The 16,445-nt window shown below is 36.8% G+C and overlaps 1 protein-coding gene across 11 annotated transcripts in view; it reads left to right on the top strand.

Moving 5' to 3' along the window:
* Positions 1–16,445, top strand: part of GREB1 (growth regulating estrogen receptor binding 1) — a 233,818-nt gene that overhangs the window by 102,465 nt on the left and 114,908 nt on the right. For all 11 annotated transcript variants that reach the window (XM_007476320.3, XM_007476318.2, XM_016428803.2 and 8 more), the window contains one exon: positions 2,056–2,232. In XM_007476320.3, the coding sequence (XP_007476382.2) occupies positions 2,056–2,232 (177 nt within the window). The remainder of the gene's footprint in view (positions 1–2,055; positions 2,233–16,445) is intronic.

Below are 16,445 nucleotides of genomic sequence, written 5' to 3'. Positions count from 1 at the left end.
TCCATTGATTGCTGTGAGAATTAGATGAAACAATGTGTTTCAAGTGCTTTACAACTTCAAAACAATAGATATGTCTCATCTTATTATAATGATGAAAATAGTGAAACAGTATATTGAGTGATATAAAGCCCAAGATCATCCCAGAAAGGAAAATTTCAAAATAAGTACCAGATATCATAGCTTGTGGACTTGTAATTTTTTTAAAAGTGTAAATTATAGTATTAGAAATTAGTAATTTTGGTTTTAGGGTTTTATGGATAAGTACTTTTTCTATAATTCGTTTTTTATTTCTTTTGAATGTCATCTTATTTAAATGCCTATTATATTAAGAGACATTATAGCAAAGAGTATAGATTTGGAGTTAAGACAATTTCAGCTCAAATCTTGCTTCTCTTTCTACCTCTGAAATGAGCAACAGTAACTACAGATTCAGGAATGGGAACTGAGGGGCGAAGTCTCTTAAATGTGGATTCCCAGGTTAGGTGTCAGTGTTGGGATCTGAACCTAAGCATTCTTGACCTAGTCTCAGGAATCTCTGATTTCATGTCTTTAAGACTCCTCCCTCAATTATATAAGAAAGGAAAATATAAATGGATGATTTCAAAGATATCTTCTAGCTACAAATCCTTTACATCTTATGAAATAGTTCTGCTAAAGTTCTCTGATGCTCCATTGGGGTGATATGGAGATGGTGTAGAAGCAACTAGATGGTTCAGTGAATAGTGATCTAGGCCTGAAGTCAGGAAGACCCAAGTTCAAATCTAGCCTTAGGTACATACTAGCTGTGTGACCCTGGACAATCTATTTACCTCAGTTTTCTCAACTAGTTCAGGTCTTCATCACCTTATATTATGATTATTGCAATAATCTGCTGGTGAGGCTGCCTGCTTCAAGTCTTTTCCTTCTCCATTTTCCATTCAGCCAGTTGCTAAGACAAAGGTCTAATCATGTCATAGTCCAGCAGTGGGTGGGGGTAGGATGGGATGATGGGGCTCCAGGAACAAATACAAAATGCTCTTTTTGGCATTCAAAGCCATTCATGATCTAGTTCCCTCTTACCTTTTCAATTTTCTTATACCTTTCTTCCCAGCATTTACCTTTCAATTCACTGACATTAACCTCCTGGATATTCCTCAAATAAGACACTACCATCTCTTAACTCTGGGAATTTTCTCTGGCTGTCTCCTCAGCCTGAAACACTCTTTCTCCTTCTCTGATTATTGACCCCCTTGGCTTTCTTTAAGTCCCAGCTAAAATCATGCTATATATAAGAAGCCTTCCTCAACTCTTAAGTCTAATGCCTACCTTCTGTTACTCATTTCCTGTTTATCCAGTATATAATTTGCTTTGTATGTATTTGTTAACAGGTTGTCTCCTCCATTTGATTGTAAGTTTCTTTAGGGCAAGGACTATCTTTTGCCTTTTTGTATCCTCAGTGCTTAGTATAGTGACTGGCAAAGAGTAGTCACTTAACAGATGTTTATTGATTGATTAATTGCTTAATACTCAGCTCCCAAGGTTATTTTGAGGATCAAAAGAGATATTTGTAAAGGACTTAGCACAGTGCTTAGTGCATAGTAGGTACAGTATAAATGCTAGCTGTTATTACTATTGTTGTTATCTTAGTCTCAAAATTTTTGCTAGTGGAATGAACAAAAGCACTAGTCATTTTAGCCAGACAGAAGTCTCTCCAAAACCGGCCTTTATGCCAAATTCTATGTATCTTCTGAAGAGCACTCTAGGTAAATGTGAAGAGCTCAATTGCCAGAAGTGTGGCTCTCAGGTGATGAATTGTATGTATTCTAGAAACACATAATTCTCCTTGCTGAGGTCTAGAGGGGCTCTGATCTGCAACAGTGGAACACACATCCATAGCAATGAAATCATGGATGCTCTATATAAATATTAGTTTTGTCAAAATGACATTGTTTGAAGATTGTAAGATGGGCTTTTGCTTACTCAAAAAATAAGTTTAACATTATATCTGTGTGAATGCTTGGTTTATGAAAGTCACTCAGAAATGTATATTAATCACATTCCTTTTTTTTCTTTTAGGCTTTTGCCAAGCGGGAAAAGACTTGCGACTAGTATCCATTTCTAATGAGCCAATTGAAGTACCTTCAGGCTTCCTCCTTGTTGGGGCAAAGTCTCCCAATCTTCCAGACCACCTTCTTGTTTGTGCTGTTGATAAAAGATTCTTACCAGATGATAATGGGCACAATGCCCTGCTGGGTAAGTAAAATGTTTGCAAAGGCATATTTAGAGTTGCCATTTTGCGCAGATGATGGGTAGTGGCATAAAAGAGGCACAAAATAAAACTTATTTTTTCCAGAAGATTATTTCTTGTGGTTATTATCCTATACCAAGGGCTCTTAACCTTTTTTTTTTTGTCTTGGATCTCTTTGACTGTCTGATGATTCCTATGGAGCATTTCTTAGAATAAATTTTAAAAATAATTGAAAGATTATTTCCCATGTGATAAAAGGTCAAAGGATATCAACAGGCAGTTTTCAGATGAAGAAATCAAAGCTATATTTAGTCATATAAAAATGTTCTAAATCACTATTGATTAGAGAATGTGAATTAAAACAACTCTGAGGTACCACCTCTCACCTATCAGGTTGGCTAATATGCCAGAAATTGAAAATGATAAATGTTGGAGGGGATGTGGGAAAACTGAGACATTAATGCGTTGTTGGTGGAGTTGTGAACTGATCCAGTCATTCTGGAGAGCAATTTGGAACTATGCTCAAAGGGCTATAAAATTGTGCATACCCTTTGATCCAGCAATAACACTACTAGGTCTGTATCCTGTAATGGTAGAAATTTTAGGCTTCTGGGAGAGGTTATGAGCACTGTAATGGTTAAAAATGTGGCTACAGGATTTATGTAATATTGAACAATGGCCGCCAAGGAATTTACTTATGAAATTCCTAAAATGAAACACTCAAGTCAGAATGAAGTTTATGGAGGTTTAATCACAATGGGAGTAGGGAAAGGAGAGGGAGAGAAGGAGAGAAGAGAAAAGGGAAAGGGGCTACTCAACCTCTGACCAAGGCAGAGGGAGTTTTAGGCCCAAAGGGCCAAGGTGGAAAGAATCAGTCCTTAACTCACATGAGTGATCTGAAGGAAAGCTGTCTGCGGGCGTCCTCCCTGTCCAAGCTCCTAACACCAACTGGCGTCTCGCTCTCTCCACAGGAAGTGAGCGAATTCCAGAGGCTGTTCCCTACCTCACTTCCTGTGTCTCACAAATGCCAATGGTTGGCTCTAGCTTGGCTTAGGACAGCCCAGGTGGGCAGTTAGTTATTTCTGATTTGTCATTGACTAGCACATGCCTGTGTAGTGTGGGTGTGCACAATTTTTGGGTGCTAGACCAAGATGGAGACTTTTTAAAATTCACAATCCAAAAGAGATGTAAAAAAAAAAAAACCAAGGAAAATGACCCATTTGTACAAAAATATTTAGAGCAGCTCTTTTTTTATGATGATAAAGAATTGGAAATTGAGGAGATGCCAATCAGTTGGGGAATGGCTGAATAAGTTGTGGTAGATTGTGATGGAATACTATTATGTTATGAGAAATGAAGAGCAGGAGGATTTCAGAAAAACCTGGAAAAATAGTATACAGTAATAAAAATATTGTCAAATGATCAATTGTGAGTGATGCAGCTATTCTCAGCAATATAACAATCCAAGACAATTCCAAAAGACTCGTGAAAAATGATATCTACCATCAGAGAAGGAACTGATGGAATCTGAATGCAGATTGAAAGATACTATTTTTCGCTTTATTTTTTCCTGTGTTATTTTTGTTTCTGTCCAATATGCGTCTTCTGCAACATGACCAATATGGAAATATATTTTGCATGATCACATATATATATATATATGTATATATATATATATATAATCTAGATAAGATTGCTTTCTAGTTCAGGGGGTAGGGAGAGAAGGGAGGGAGAGAAAGAAATTGAACCTCACAATTTGGAAAACATGTTAAAAATGCTATTACATGTAATTGGGAAAAATACTAGAAGGAAGTGCTAAATTTCAGATAGAGATAAGAAAAAATAAAGATGTATTTTTTCTCATCTAAGTGAATAGATCACCTTAAAACTACATGGACCCTTTGGTGATTCAATAGTAAGTCACTTAGATCTCATTTAAATGTTTATTTTCTTTGCAAAAGATAACTAGGACTTAGATACTGTGATTGTGATAGAAAGGCCACTGAAATTAGGGGACAGGTTTAAGTACTGCTTTTGCTACTAGCTGTGTATCTATTGGCCAATCATTTCACCAACTCTGAACCTGTTTCCTTTCCTGTACAATTGGGATAAATACATATTTACCTCATGAACTTTGATATGAGTATGTACTTTCTAAAGCTGAAAGTCTTATTCAAATTAGTGATTTTTATAGACCCGTAGGATTGAAAGCTAAAAGGGAACTTAGTTTATGTCTAACCCCTTTATTTTACAGATGAGGAAATGAGACCCAGGTGGGTAAAGGGTCTGAGGTTATATAGTGACTTAAAAAAATTACACTTTGAATAAAATTGCACTCTGATACCTACCTCCTTAATGGCATAAAGGTAAACTTGGGTCTTCGAAGGTTGTGCCAATGGAAAAACTCTGGCAAGTCTTGCCCAGGTGCAAAGGCTTTGAATAAGGTCCTAGTGATTGATTAAATGACCAATCTAAGTTTAAAAGGGCTTATCATCAGATTAGCTGCAAGTCAGGGTAACTTTGCAGCCAAGGTGACTCTTGGAGTTTCTAGTAAATCTATTAAGAAGCATCCAGGTGGCATAGTAGATAAGAGTATTGGACTTGGAGTCAGGAAGATCTAAGTTCTAATCCTGCCTCAGATATTAATTATGTGACTCTGGGAAAGTCACTTAACCTTTTTCAGCTTAATATCCTAATCTGTAAAATGGGACTAATAATAGCATTACTTCACTGAGTTGTAAGGATAAAGTAAGGACTTTGCAAACTTTAAAGTGTTGTATAAATGCTAGCTACATTGCTGTCATTGTCATAAAATAGGGGTGACCTTGTTAAAGGAGTGGGCCCCTGCACTAACAAAGTCCCTTACCCTTGAGTATTGAAGTTCTGAAGCTATATGGAGTAGAATGGGCTTCTTTCAGGAGATGCTTACAAATACATTATTGAGTTGCAAAACGGTTACCAGCAAGAATAATGAGCCAAATTGAATGAGACAGGGTTTAATAAATATAATATAGAGTACTTATGGATTAAAAAAATCAATTTCATGAATACCAAGTGGGGAAGAACTGGTTAGAAAATAGTTTCTATGAGAAAAAAATCTTGACTTTTGTGGAGTCAGCTTGAGATGAGTCAATAAAAAGCAAAACCCCAGAATAAGGAAGGAGAGAGTTCTCTTGCCTTCTGCCCCAGCTGGGCAGAATCTCCCTGGGATACTACATTCAGCGCTGGGCACATTTTATGAAAGATCTAGGTAGTGCATTTCCAGAAGAAAGTGACCATGATGATTAGAGTCAAGTCAGCAAGCATTTAAAAAAAAAAAACACCTACTATGTAAAGATTCAGAGAAAGGCAGAAGTCAAGTCAGTCAATAAACATTTGTTAAGGGCCTGCTATGTGCCAGGTATGGTGAAAGTCCCTGCCCTAAAGGAACTCACAGTCTAATGGGGAAGACAATATGAAAATAACCATGTAGGGGCAACTTAGTAGAACAGTGGATAGAGTAGCAGGCCCTGAGTCGGGAGGGGCCTGGGTTTGAATCTTGCCTTACTAGAATTAGGGGGCATAGGGAAAGATTTTCTGTAGAAGGTGAGTTTTAGTTGGGACACTAGGAAAGCCAGGAGATAAAGATGAAGTAGGAGAGAATGTCAGGCATGGAATTCTCTCCATATCCAGTGAAAATGGGACTTACAAGATGGAGGGTCTTGTTTGAGGAAGTGTTACTGGATCAAAGAGTGTGTGGACAAGAGCAAGGTGTTAGAAGACTGGAAAGGAAGAAGAGGGGCAGACTATGAAGTGTTTTCAAAACCAAAAAGGACTTTATATTTTTGATACTGGACAAAACTGAGAGCCACAGAAGAGGGTTGGAAAATATGCTATTGAAAGATTAGTTGAAGAATAGGGATAATAAAACTTGTAGAATAGAAAATTTAGAAGGCACGTGGCAACTTTCTTCATGTTTCTAAAGGATTGTCACATAGAGGAGAAATTAATTGCTTGTTCTGTCTGGTCTCAGACTACCACTGTTACTAGTGGGTGGATATTACCAAGAGCCAGGTTTTGGCTCACTATAAGGAAAAACTTTTTAAAGAATTAGAGATATTGTTGGGTGTGATGGTAAATGTCTGTGATCCTTGCTACTGGGGAAACTGAGGCTGGTGTACATCTTGAGCTTGGAAGTTCTGAGTTGATGTAGGACTTGGCTAATTGGATGTCCACATTAAATTTGACAGCTAGTTGATGCAGTGGACACAGTGCCAGGATTGGAGTCAGGAAATCTCATTTTTGCGAGTCCAAATCTGGCCTCAGACACTTACTAGACCCTGTGCAAGTCACTTAATTCTATTAGCTTAGTTTCTCTATCTGTAAAATGAGCTAAAGAAGGAAATGGCAAACCAATGCATAGCTTTGCCAAGAAAACCTCAAATGGGGTCAGGAAGAGTTGGACATGACTGAAATTACCAAACAACAATAATGCTTCTAGTTTCCCAGGAGATAAGGGTCTCCAGGATGCCTAAGGAGGGACCTGGGTCAGAGATGGAGCAGATCAAAGATTTTTACGGAGAGCAAAAAAGATCAATACTGGAAGCAGGGCAGAGAGTGGCCACTGGACTTCTAGTAGTCTGGGTGAGACAAGGAGAGTCAGTCTCAAAAAATAAAAGTTAAAAAACAAAACACTCCCAACCCCCCAAAAAGAAATAAGTTATTTCAAAGTACAAAAGAATGCTTTGGCAGGTAGTGAGGTCCCTTTCTTTGAAGTTATTCAAGGAAAAAGACCTTCAGAGACCAATTTTTGGGATGTTACAGAGGATTTCTTATTCAGTTCCAGGTCAGACTAGCTAGGCACTTAGCTTTTCCTTCCAGCCTTTAGCTTTTTTGATGATTTTGTGATCCTTACCTTTACCAGCTCTTTCTTCACCAGTAGGTTTCTCTTGCTGATTCTCACTTCAAAAGGGGGCGTTTTTCAACTGTTAGCATTATTTATCTTTGTTTTTCAGGATATTCAATATTACTAAACTTTTGGAGAAGGACCAAAACGAAAAAACAAAATTGGGTGATGGGTTCATTTGTACCAAAGTGAGAAGAGACCTGTTATTCTAGCTTGAGAGCCCTGGGATCCAGGCAGCCAGGGTTCTAATCTGTCATGAATTAGCTTTGACTTTCAGAAAGTGACATCTATCCTTAATTTTTTCATCTATAAAATGGAGAGATTGGACTAATTTTTTTAGTTCACATTCTTATAATAATTGAGCATAATTTGCTAGATTATGCATAAAATATCTTTAAATTTGGTTTTCTTAGCAGATTGACATAGCATATTGGGGGCAAGGGAAGGGAAGCATTTCTCGCAGAACTGGAGGATCTCAGAAGTGGAATTGACCTTAGCCATCAATCCTGGTCTAACCCCTCCTTTTGATTGTTGAACTGAGATCCAGCCCTGAGAAGTGACTTGTTCAAGGTCACTTATCTGCTTTCCCATGAATTCTTTGTGCACAAAAATTTAAGTCTCCTGCTGGCTTGAGGCAATCTGTGGACTCTAAAACCAAGGAAGAAAATGAGAGCAAAGAAAAGTTTTTAGTTAACCTTGAAGTAAAAATTCTTTTTTTATGAGCAACTTGGTAAAGACATACAGATCCTAGACATTTCCCTTTTCACTGTACAAAGATGAGAAGAATAAGGATTTTGAAAAGAACTTGAGCAGGATACTAGTGACTGGCAGCTGATGTGTTTTGGGGGAGCTGGGTATGGTAGTTTGTTCAATATTTGATCTTGTGGCAATGGATGGGTCATAATACCATTGAGCATGACTATAAAGGACTTGAGCTGGTGTTAAATCAAGCAAGGATTGTTGCCTTAGAGACAGGAATCTTTCAATTCATTCAGTACCCAGCCTTGTTAACAACTTAAACTCCTTTGGCAGTTGCACAGAGGAAGTAGTATCTTTCTTAATTGCCTGCTAAACAGGCTCCTGCAATGAGTAATAAGGGACAGTTGGTAATAACCTATGCTTTTTTCTTTTAGAATAATGCTTTATGTCCCAGGCTTTCCCACTTGACAACTGTTTAGGCTTCCTGCCATTAACCCCTGTGACTCCTCAGGGGGAAGATTATCTCCCTACAACATACCAGTGACCAAAGCTGAGTGCCTTTTAGTGGCCTATAAAACCAAGGCTGGGATATATCTTAGGGAAGCAGTGAGTTTTTACTTCTCATTACGAACTGAGTTTTGTTGCAGTGACTTGACAAAGAGTCTGCTTGAACAGTTTTTTAAGAGAAAATATTGAAGAAATAAAAGCCAGGTGTGTGCTCAAGCTTTGTTCTGCTACATATCTGAAAGCAAGGCAAAGTGGGAAAAATGAAAATCTTGTTAAAAAAAATTCTTATTTGAATCTGTCATCTAAAGATGTGAGTGGTCCTTTTTACCTTTTTCGGCCTGAGTTCCTTCATCTGTAAAATAAGAGGTTGGGACTAGATGACCTTTAAGATCACTTCTAGCTCTAAATCCCATTAACTGAGAATTTTTAGATTAGAGAAAAGAGTCTCCATTCATCATCTTTGGTGGCACTGGTGGGAAAGCAGTGATTTTTACTCTGAAGGGAAAAAAGATACAGGTTTTGAAGTCCTCTGGTTATCTGACAAATAACCTTTGGGGATCTATTCTTGATATGATGAGAGTTCACTTGAAGGGAATTTTTTTAACCAGACTGGGAGCAATGATTTAATGTTCCAGAAACTCTTGGAAAATAGGGATTGTCTTATTCTTTGTATTTGTATTCTCAGGGTCTGGAACATAGTAGGCACATTAAAAATGCTTGTTGGTTGATTGATTTTAGCTTGCTAATCATCTTTTGGGCTTCTTAGGTCATCATGAGGATTATTATTTTAGCCTAGAATCCCTCATGTTTCTTATATTGCCTTTTAAAAGATTTTTTTTTAACAATTTAGATAGGGTACCAATCTGACTGCTCTCATTTTGTATTTTAATCCCATTGTCATTAGAACTCTCTGCTGATGTTCTTGGAAGAAGGTCCCCATCTTCCAATAATACCACTATTTTGTAGTGTGTAATTATGTGTCACCCAATTGTTTTATGACCACTAATATAATCCCCAATATCTTCTAGATCAGAGGTGTTAAACTCATGCCCAACAAAGACTCTGGTGGGGAAGAAACCAGATTAAAATGTAATTGGGAAATACATAACAAAATAAGTAAAAATGCAATATGATATAGATAATGTTAATTTGTGGTTTTGTAAATCAATATGCAATCTACAGGGAATGGTTTCTACTTAAGTTTGATACTCTTGCTCAGACTAATCTACCTGAAACAACAATTCTTTCTTCCAATAAATATAATCTCCAATATAAATACATTTCCAATGCATGTACCTACCATGGTAAGTATAACACTGGAACTATTTTGTACTGTGATATGGTGGTAGTCTTACTGTTTCATCTGTCCAATAAAAAGCCCAAAATCTTTTACCAAGTCTTTTAAAATTCAGTTCAATTGAACATTCACTGTTTGCATGAAAGGCTCTTGGTGCTAGGGGTATAGAGCTAAAAAATGAAACAATTACTATAAAATCGGGATTATCATGATATCTAGTATCTATTAATATCTAGTTTTGAAAATTAAATGAATTATTTGTAAAGTACTGAGTACTGTGCCTGGCACATTTTTTTGTTGTTGATCAGTTGTTTCAATTGTGTCCCACTCTTTGTGACCCATTTGAAGTTTTCTTGGCAAAGATACTAGAGGGTTTGACATTTCCTTCTCCAGCTCATTGTATAGATGAGGAAATTGAAGCCAATAGACTTAAGTGACTTGCCCAGCATCACACAGCTAGTGTTTGAGACCAGATTTGAACTCTTAAACATGAGTCTTCTAATTCCAAGTCTGGAGCATAGTATGAATTCATTAAATCATTGTTTACTTCCATCTTTCCATTCTTACAGATGTAATATCATAAGGTTAGAGCTGGAAAAGGATCATAGAAAACATGTAGTCTAATGCCCATATTTTGCAGTTGAGGAAATTAATGTCCAGAGAAATTAAAATAGGTGGTCTTGAATATGAGTCTCTTAAAGCTTGTTCCAGTGGTCTTTCCCTGTGCCATATTGCCTCTATAGCTCAGCCTGTTATCTTTGTAATTTAACATTTGTTTCCCAGTGTTTTTTTTTAAACCTTTCCTTTCTGACTTTGTAGTGATTCTTAATACAGTAGGGCAATAGCTAGGAAAAGGGGGTTAAGTAACTTGCCCAAATAGCTAGGAAACTTCTGAGGTTATATTTGAACCCAGTTCTTCCTGACTCCAGACCTGGTACTTTATCCATAGTGCCACCTAGCAGCCCATAGTTTCCTTGGTTTTTAACCCTGTCCCACTTTCTTTAGCTTAATGTATTTAAAACCAACCAACCAACCAACCACAACAACAACAACAAAACAAACAACAATAACAACAACAACAACAACTCATTTGTTTTTGTACTCTGAAATAAGTCTTTTTATATGTCTGGCAGTTTCTACTTGACAATTTGTTCACCTGATCTCCGTACATACACAGTTTAGTTTTCTGCACACAAATTTTAGGCAATATACACGTCCAAATATAGAGTTATTTCATTGGCTGCTTTGTTCGCAGCCACTCTGGATTTGGCATTTGAATTATGGAGTAGAATCTTGCCTCTGGAGCTTACTTGCTCTGTGTGCATGGGCAGCTTAAAACATATTCTCTCATCTCTTAAATGAAGATAATAAAATTTGTATTTGAGAGCTATTGCCAGTCTCAAGAACCAGAGAGGCTTGGTTGTGAGTCTTGCCTCTGCATATATTAGTTCTGTGATTCTAAGCAAGTATATTCCCTTTCTATACTTCAGGCTACTCTATAAGTTTACATATTGTCACTAGATTTACATTGATGGTGGACACTTCCTCATTTGGAACCTTTTTCCTTGAGGAAATCATATCCACCAAAGCACCTATATAAAAGGCTTGTTACTGTCTTAATGTCAATTTTTCAAGGATCTCTTTGGTATGAGTTCTTTTTCCATTTAGACAGATTGCAATTCTTCCATGATTTTGTGTTCAACCTTCAGGAATTTCTGCAACTGAAAAATTTATCACTCTGTATCCATCTAGATAGGAATAATCTTGGGCAATTGACATATAGGCAGTCATTAGGCTTGGACCCAAAGCCTTTCTTGTTTACCAGAGCCTATCAACTCTTGTACCCCATTGATGTTGTTTCTAAAGGTCCCTCATATTACCTCCATGCCACAAATGGCATCAGAGGGATACTTTAGTGGACTTCTCTTGTCTCAACTACACAAATAGATCTATGGTCTCATTGACATTAATATTTCCTCTAGTGATGCAGATTATAGCCCACCTATGCTTATACACCCTGTGACACTGTCATCCATGTTTTTCCAGAAGGCTACTGCAGGGGATACATTCAATATCTTGGGAACCTTCTTTGGTTTCTTTTGATCTTTCAAGGAAATCAGTTCTATGTGGATTCTCACTTGCACTTAACATATGACTAACCTTCCTCCTTCTTCCTCCTTGTCTTCCTCTTCCTCCTTAATTTTCCCTTCTTTCCTTCTCTACTTCCTCCTTTCTTCTTCTCACATTTCCCAGGTTGAAAGTATTCTCACCACTTGTGGTGAGAATTGCCAATTGGTTCAGGAGAGTATATCTAGGCTGCACTTTGCCCTTCTTTTAAAAAACAAAACAAAACCCTATCCTTTTGCTTTAGAATTGATACCTAGGATCAATTCCAAGGCAGAAGAACAGTAAGGGCTAGGCAGTGGGGGTTAAGTGACTTGCTGAAGGTCACACAGCTAGGAAGTGCCTGAAAAATGATGTGAACCCAGGTCTTCCTGACTACAGGCCTGGTTCTCCATCCACTGTGCTACCTCACTGCCCACACTCTTATTTTCCCTTCTTTATGCATTCTGGGATTCCTCCCTCTTGCCCCAGGCCCTACTTCTTGGGGTTCACTGAATTGGTTCTGGACTTAGCATAGATCCACATTTGTCTTTGGCCCTATCACAGCTCTGAACTCCTGAGCATCAAGCAATGTATCAGCTTCAGTCACTCCAGGTGCAAGGATTTCAGTCATGCACTATTATCCACCTATCTTCAAGTTTTTGTGTACATTCTTTGATAGCATCTTTTACATAGCTTTCCCTTGGCAGTTCCCTGTCTATAATGCATTTCACTCTTCTCACACCCTCCATATACCTTTCCACAGCCTTTTTGGTGAGTCTCAGCTTTAGTTCTTCAGAGAATGTAATTATTTGATAACTCAGGCATTTAGCAATACAAGAAGAATGTTATTTTGAAGCAGATGAACCTTTATTTCAGGGAGAAAAGCTTGGGGCTTATTAAATAACTTTGCCATTTCCTAAAGGCAATTTAACTTGTTCAGCTTCAATTCTGCATTCAATTTGTTGTTCATTTACAATGTTGATATTAATGAATAAACTCTATATTCTCTCTCCCCCCAAACCAACTGCTTATCTTACTCTGCATGATAGGCATTCCTTATCCATTTTATTTTTTCAGGATGGTAATTCTGGGTCCAATTCATTGTTCACTTGAAGTGTTCATATTAATGAATGAACTCTGTGGTTTTTTCCCTAACCAATTCCTTATCCTAATCTGGATAGTAGGCCTTTCTTACCTATTTTATTTTTTTCAGTATGGTAAGATTGTCCAGGAGTAGCTAGGTGAGATACAGCTCAGGGATTGGAATCAGGAAGATTCATCTTCATTATTTCAAATCCAGACTCAGGCACTTACTAGCTGTGTGATCTTTGTCAGGTCACCTAACACTATTTGTTTCAGTTCTTCATCAGTAAAATTAGTTGGAAAAGGAAATGGAAAAACCCTCCAGTATCTTTGCTAAGAAAACCCCAAATGGAGTCATAAAGAATTGGACACAACTGAAGTGACTGAACAAAAAAGATCAGTCCAACTCTTTAGACACATTATGCATCTCATTTAGGTTCTAAAATATTCTAGGGCTTTATTTCATCAGCATAATGTCACCTAGCACTGGGTAGCAAATATCTATAATTAATACTACCAGGAATGTGATGATAGTGAGAGCTAGTGGCAACACTAAATTAGGCATTGGACCCTTGGAAGTGGGAGACTTGATTGCCTAAGGAGGGATGAAGCAGCAAGTCAGTTGTGCAGTGGTAAGGATGTGATTTGTTTGTAAAAAAAACTCTGCCTTTTCCCCTTTTCATACTTTCCATCAAGGATGCTACATGTATGCTTGTTTTTGTGTATATTATGCTTATAGAGATGGGAAAGTAGGTATATAGTTTGGTAGCTATGTTTCTATTGCTTTAAAAATAATTAAGTTGCAATTTTCCCCATGCCTTCTTCTAGTGCCTCAAGAATGAGTCTCTGACATCCTTACATTTGTGTCATTTCTGGGACAAAATCTCCTCCATTTACATTTGACCTCATATATGAGTATGTATGTGTATGTATGTGTATATGTATATGTATATTTCATTTTAGCTTTTTTCACTGCTTTTTAAAACTTTCTCTGGTAAATTGGGTACTGTAATACAAGTTCAAATGTAGCAGCTCCATTTAACTTGGTAAGAGGATGAAAAAAGCAATTTATTAAAAAAATCTTAGCAGACATTTTCCATATCTCTTCTGTTGTTTTCTTCTTGTTTTACTCTTTAATGTCCTTTAGATGACTTTGCCTAGTTGAGTCTCTTGATAGTCTTTGTTTACATTGATTTTCCCCTCCATTTCTTGCTGTTTTATGAAGCAGTATTAGGATATTGCTCATAATCTTCCACTGTCTTTCTCTGTGAGATTTTATGGATATGCTTATGTTCCCAAGCACAATTGACTTTGGTTTCCATATTTCTCCACTGTGTAAGTCAATGGAGTATGTACTAACATGGTTTTTAGGCTTTTAAAAATTTCATTATGATAGTTGATTCATATCAGTTTAATTACTATATTAAATTGTTATCAAGAATGTTGACATTCCTTATTCCATATATTTCCCATTTCCTATGTGTCTATTTTATTTTTTAAAAATAGGTCAGGTTAAATTTGTTGTAATTGGATGCCATTATTTTTCTCAATTTTATTTTAATTTTGTACTAGTTTTGATCTTTATTCTGTCATGTTAGTGATTTGACTGTGCAAAGGCAACTGATGCCTGCAAATGACTCCCACATCAATAATGGGTCTTTTTCTTTCTCTTAAAATCTAATTAATGACATTTGTTGGGATGTTTTTCATTTGTTCATCATATCTGGAGCTTCCTGGTTGTTTTTATTAAAGAGGAAGTATCTTATTGTATAGATGTAGAGCTTCAGTGTAGTCTATGAGACTTTACTTATTTCTTCCTGATAATTCACTTTTTCCTACATAGTTTTGCCTGTGTCATCATACCCATGCATTGAAAACAAAAAGAGTGCCAAAGTATATGTTTACTTAATTTCTTTGTATTAATTTCTCAACTTCTTCACCTGGTGCAATGGATGTGGTCATAGTCCTTGCAATTATTTTCATGGTGGCCTTTTTGCAGATATTTGTCATGAGTATTACAGTATGAAATGAACTGATAAATCAAGAAATTATGTTTCTTGTTGCTTTGGGATGCATTATATTTCCTTCTCTACCAGTTCCCTCTCTAAAGAGAATCTGTGAGCCATCCATCAATTTAGCTGCAATTTCCTTCCATTTTCTTGTTTTGGTTATCCTGAAATTGTCAAAATTGAAACAATTCAGGGCAGCTAGGTGGCATAGCAGATAGAACACCAGGCCTGGAGTCAGGAGGACCTGGTTCAAATCTGGTCTCAGTAATTTCTTAACTATGTGATCCTGGACAAGTTACTTAAATCCATTTAAGTCCTTGCCCTTTTTGTCTTAGAGTGCTTACTAGACCAAAAAGTGAGAAGTAAAGAAAAAAAAAGATATAATTCATTTATTTGAAGGGTATTTCTTTTTGTTGGTCATTAGCCGATGATTTCACACTTAGGGTTCCAACAGCTAACCTAGTTTTTATATTGTTTAAAAGCTATATGATTCTTCATACTGTCACTCCCCTTCTAACATTTTTTTTTAAAATTGTGTCACCATCACTGCAGAAGTAGAAGGGGGCTCTATACAAGTGAGAATCATTTTGTGTTTTTCTTTATTTCATGAGTTTCAGTAGTTAAAATGATCAGTCAGCACATGATAATTTTATGTAATCATTCAGTTTCCAAATATTTATTAAGTACCTACTATGTGCCACTAGGGGATAGAAATGCAAGGATGAACAAACCCTGCTGACAATGAGATTACAATTCAATGAACAACTCATATTTAGCAAAACAAGTTGAAAGAAGACAGTCTATTGCTGAGGCCATACTTAAAGACTTTCCAGGGTGGTAAAAGCTGTAGCTTTTTGGCACCTGTTGTCACCTTTACACCATAATGAGACTTTTGAACAGGATTTAAAGTAGTGGTAGTATCTGTTAATTTATATATTTATTTGATATAATTCTTATAATTACCATTTAGACTTATTGATCACAAAAATTAGCAATTTGAATTTCTTTCTTTTTTTTTTAATTCTTACCTTCCATGTTGGAATTGATAACTGTGTATTTGTTCCAAGGCAGAAAAATGATAAGGGCTAGTCAGTGGGGGTTGAGTGACTTGCCCAGGTTCACACAGCTAGGAAGTGTCTGAGGTCATACTTGAACCCAGGACCTCCCATCTTTAGCCCTGGTTCTCAATTCACTGAGCTACCTAGCTGCCCCCAGCAACTTGACTTTCATCTTCATCTGAATCTATGGCAAGAATTTATGATTCTTGCCTTCATGAAACTTAGAATAATGAAAACTGACCTTTTTAAAAAATGCTCACAGGGTTAAGGCCACAGTTTTCATCTTCATTTGGCCCTCAAAGATTCGTACACTTAGAATTGTTAGAAAACTCTCTGATATTATTTATCCCAATATCATATTTTTCAGAGAAGGAAGCTAAGATCTAAAGGAGTGAAGTGATTCTCATAAGGTGACACACTTATTAAATAAATATAATCAGGATTGAATCTAGGTCCTTTGACACAAGCTTTTTTTTCTTTCTATTATACCAAGTTGCAAGTTAATTTCCATAGAGAAATAAAATACTTTTGGATGGTTCCAAGAGTAATGGTAGCCATTCCTCTCACTAACAAA

This window comes from Monodelphis domestica, chromosome 1, assembly GCF_027887165.1.
Source record: "Monodelphis domestica isolate mMonDom1 chromosome 1, mMonDom1.pri, whole genome shotgun sequence".
Taxonomy (NCBI): Eukaryota; Metazoa; Chordata; class Mammalia; order Didelphimorphia; family Didelphidae; genus Monodelphis; species Monodelphis domestica.
Note: the sequence above shows the minus strand (reverse complement) of the source record. Positions and strands in the feature narration are given on the sequence as shown.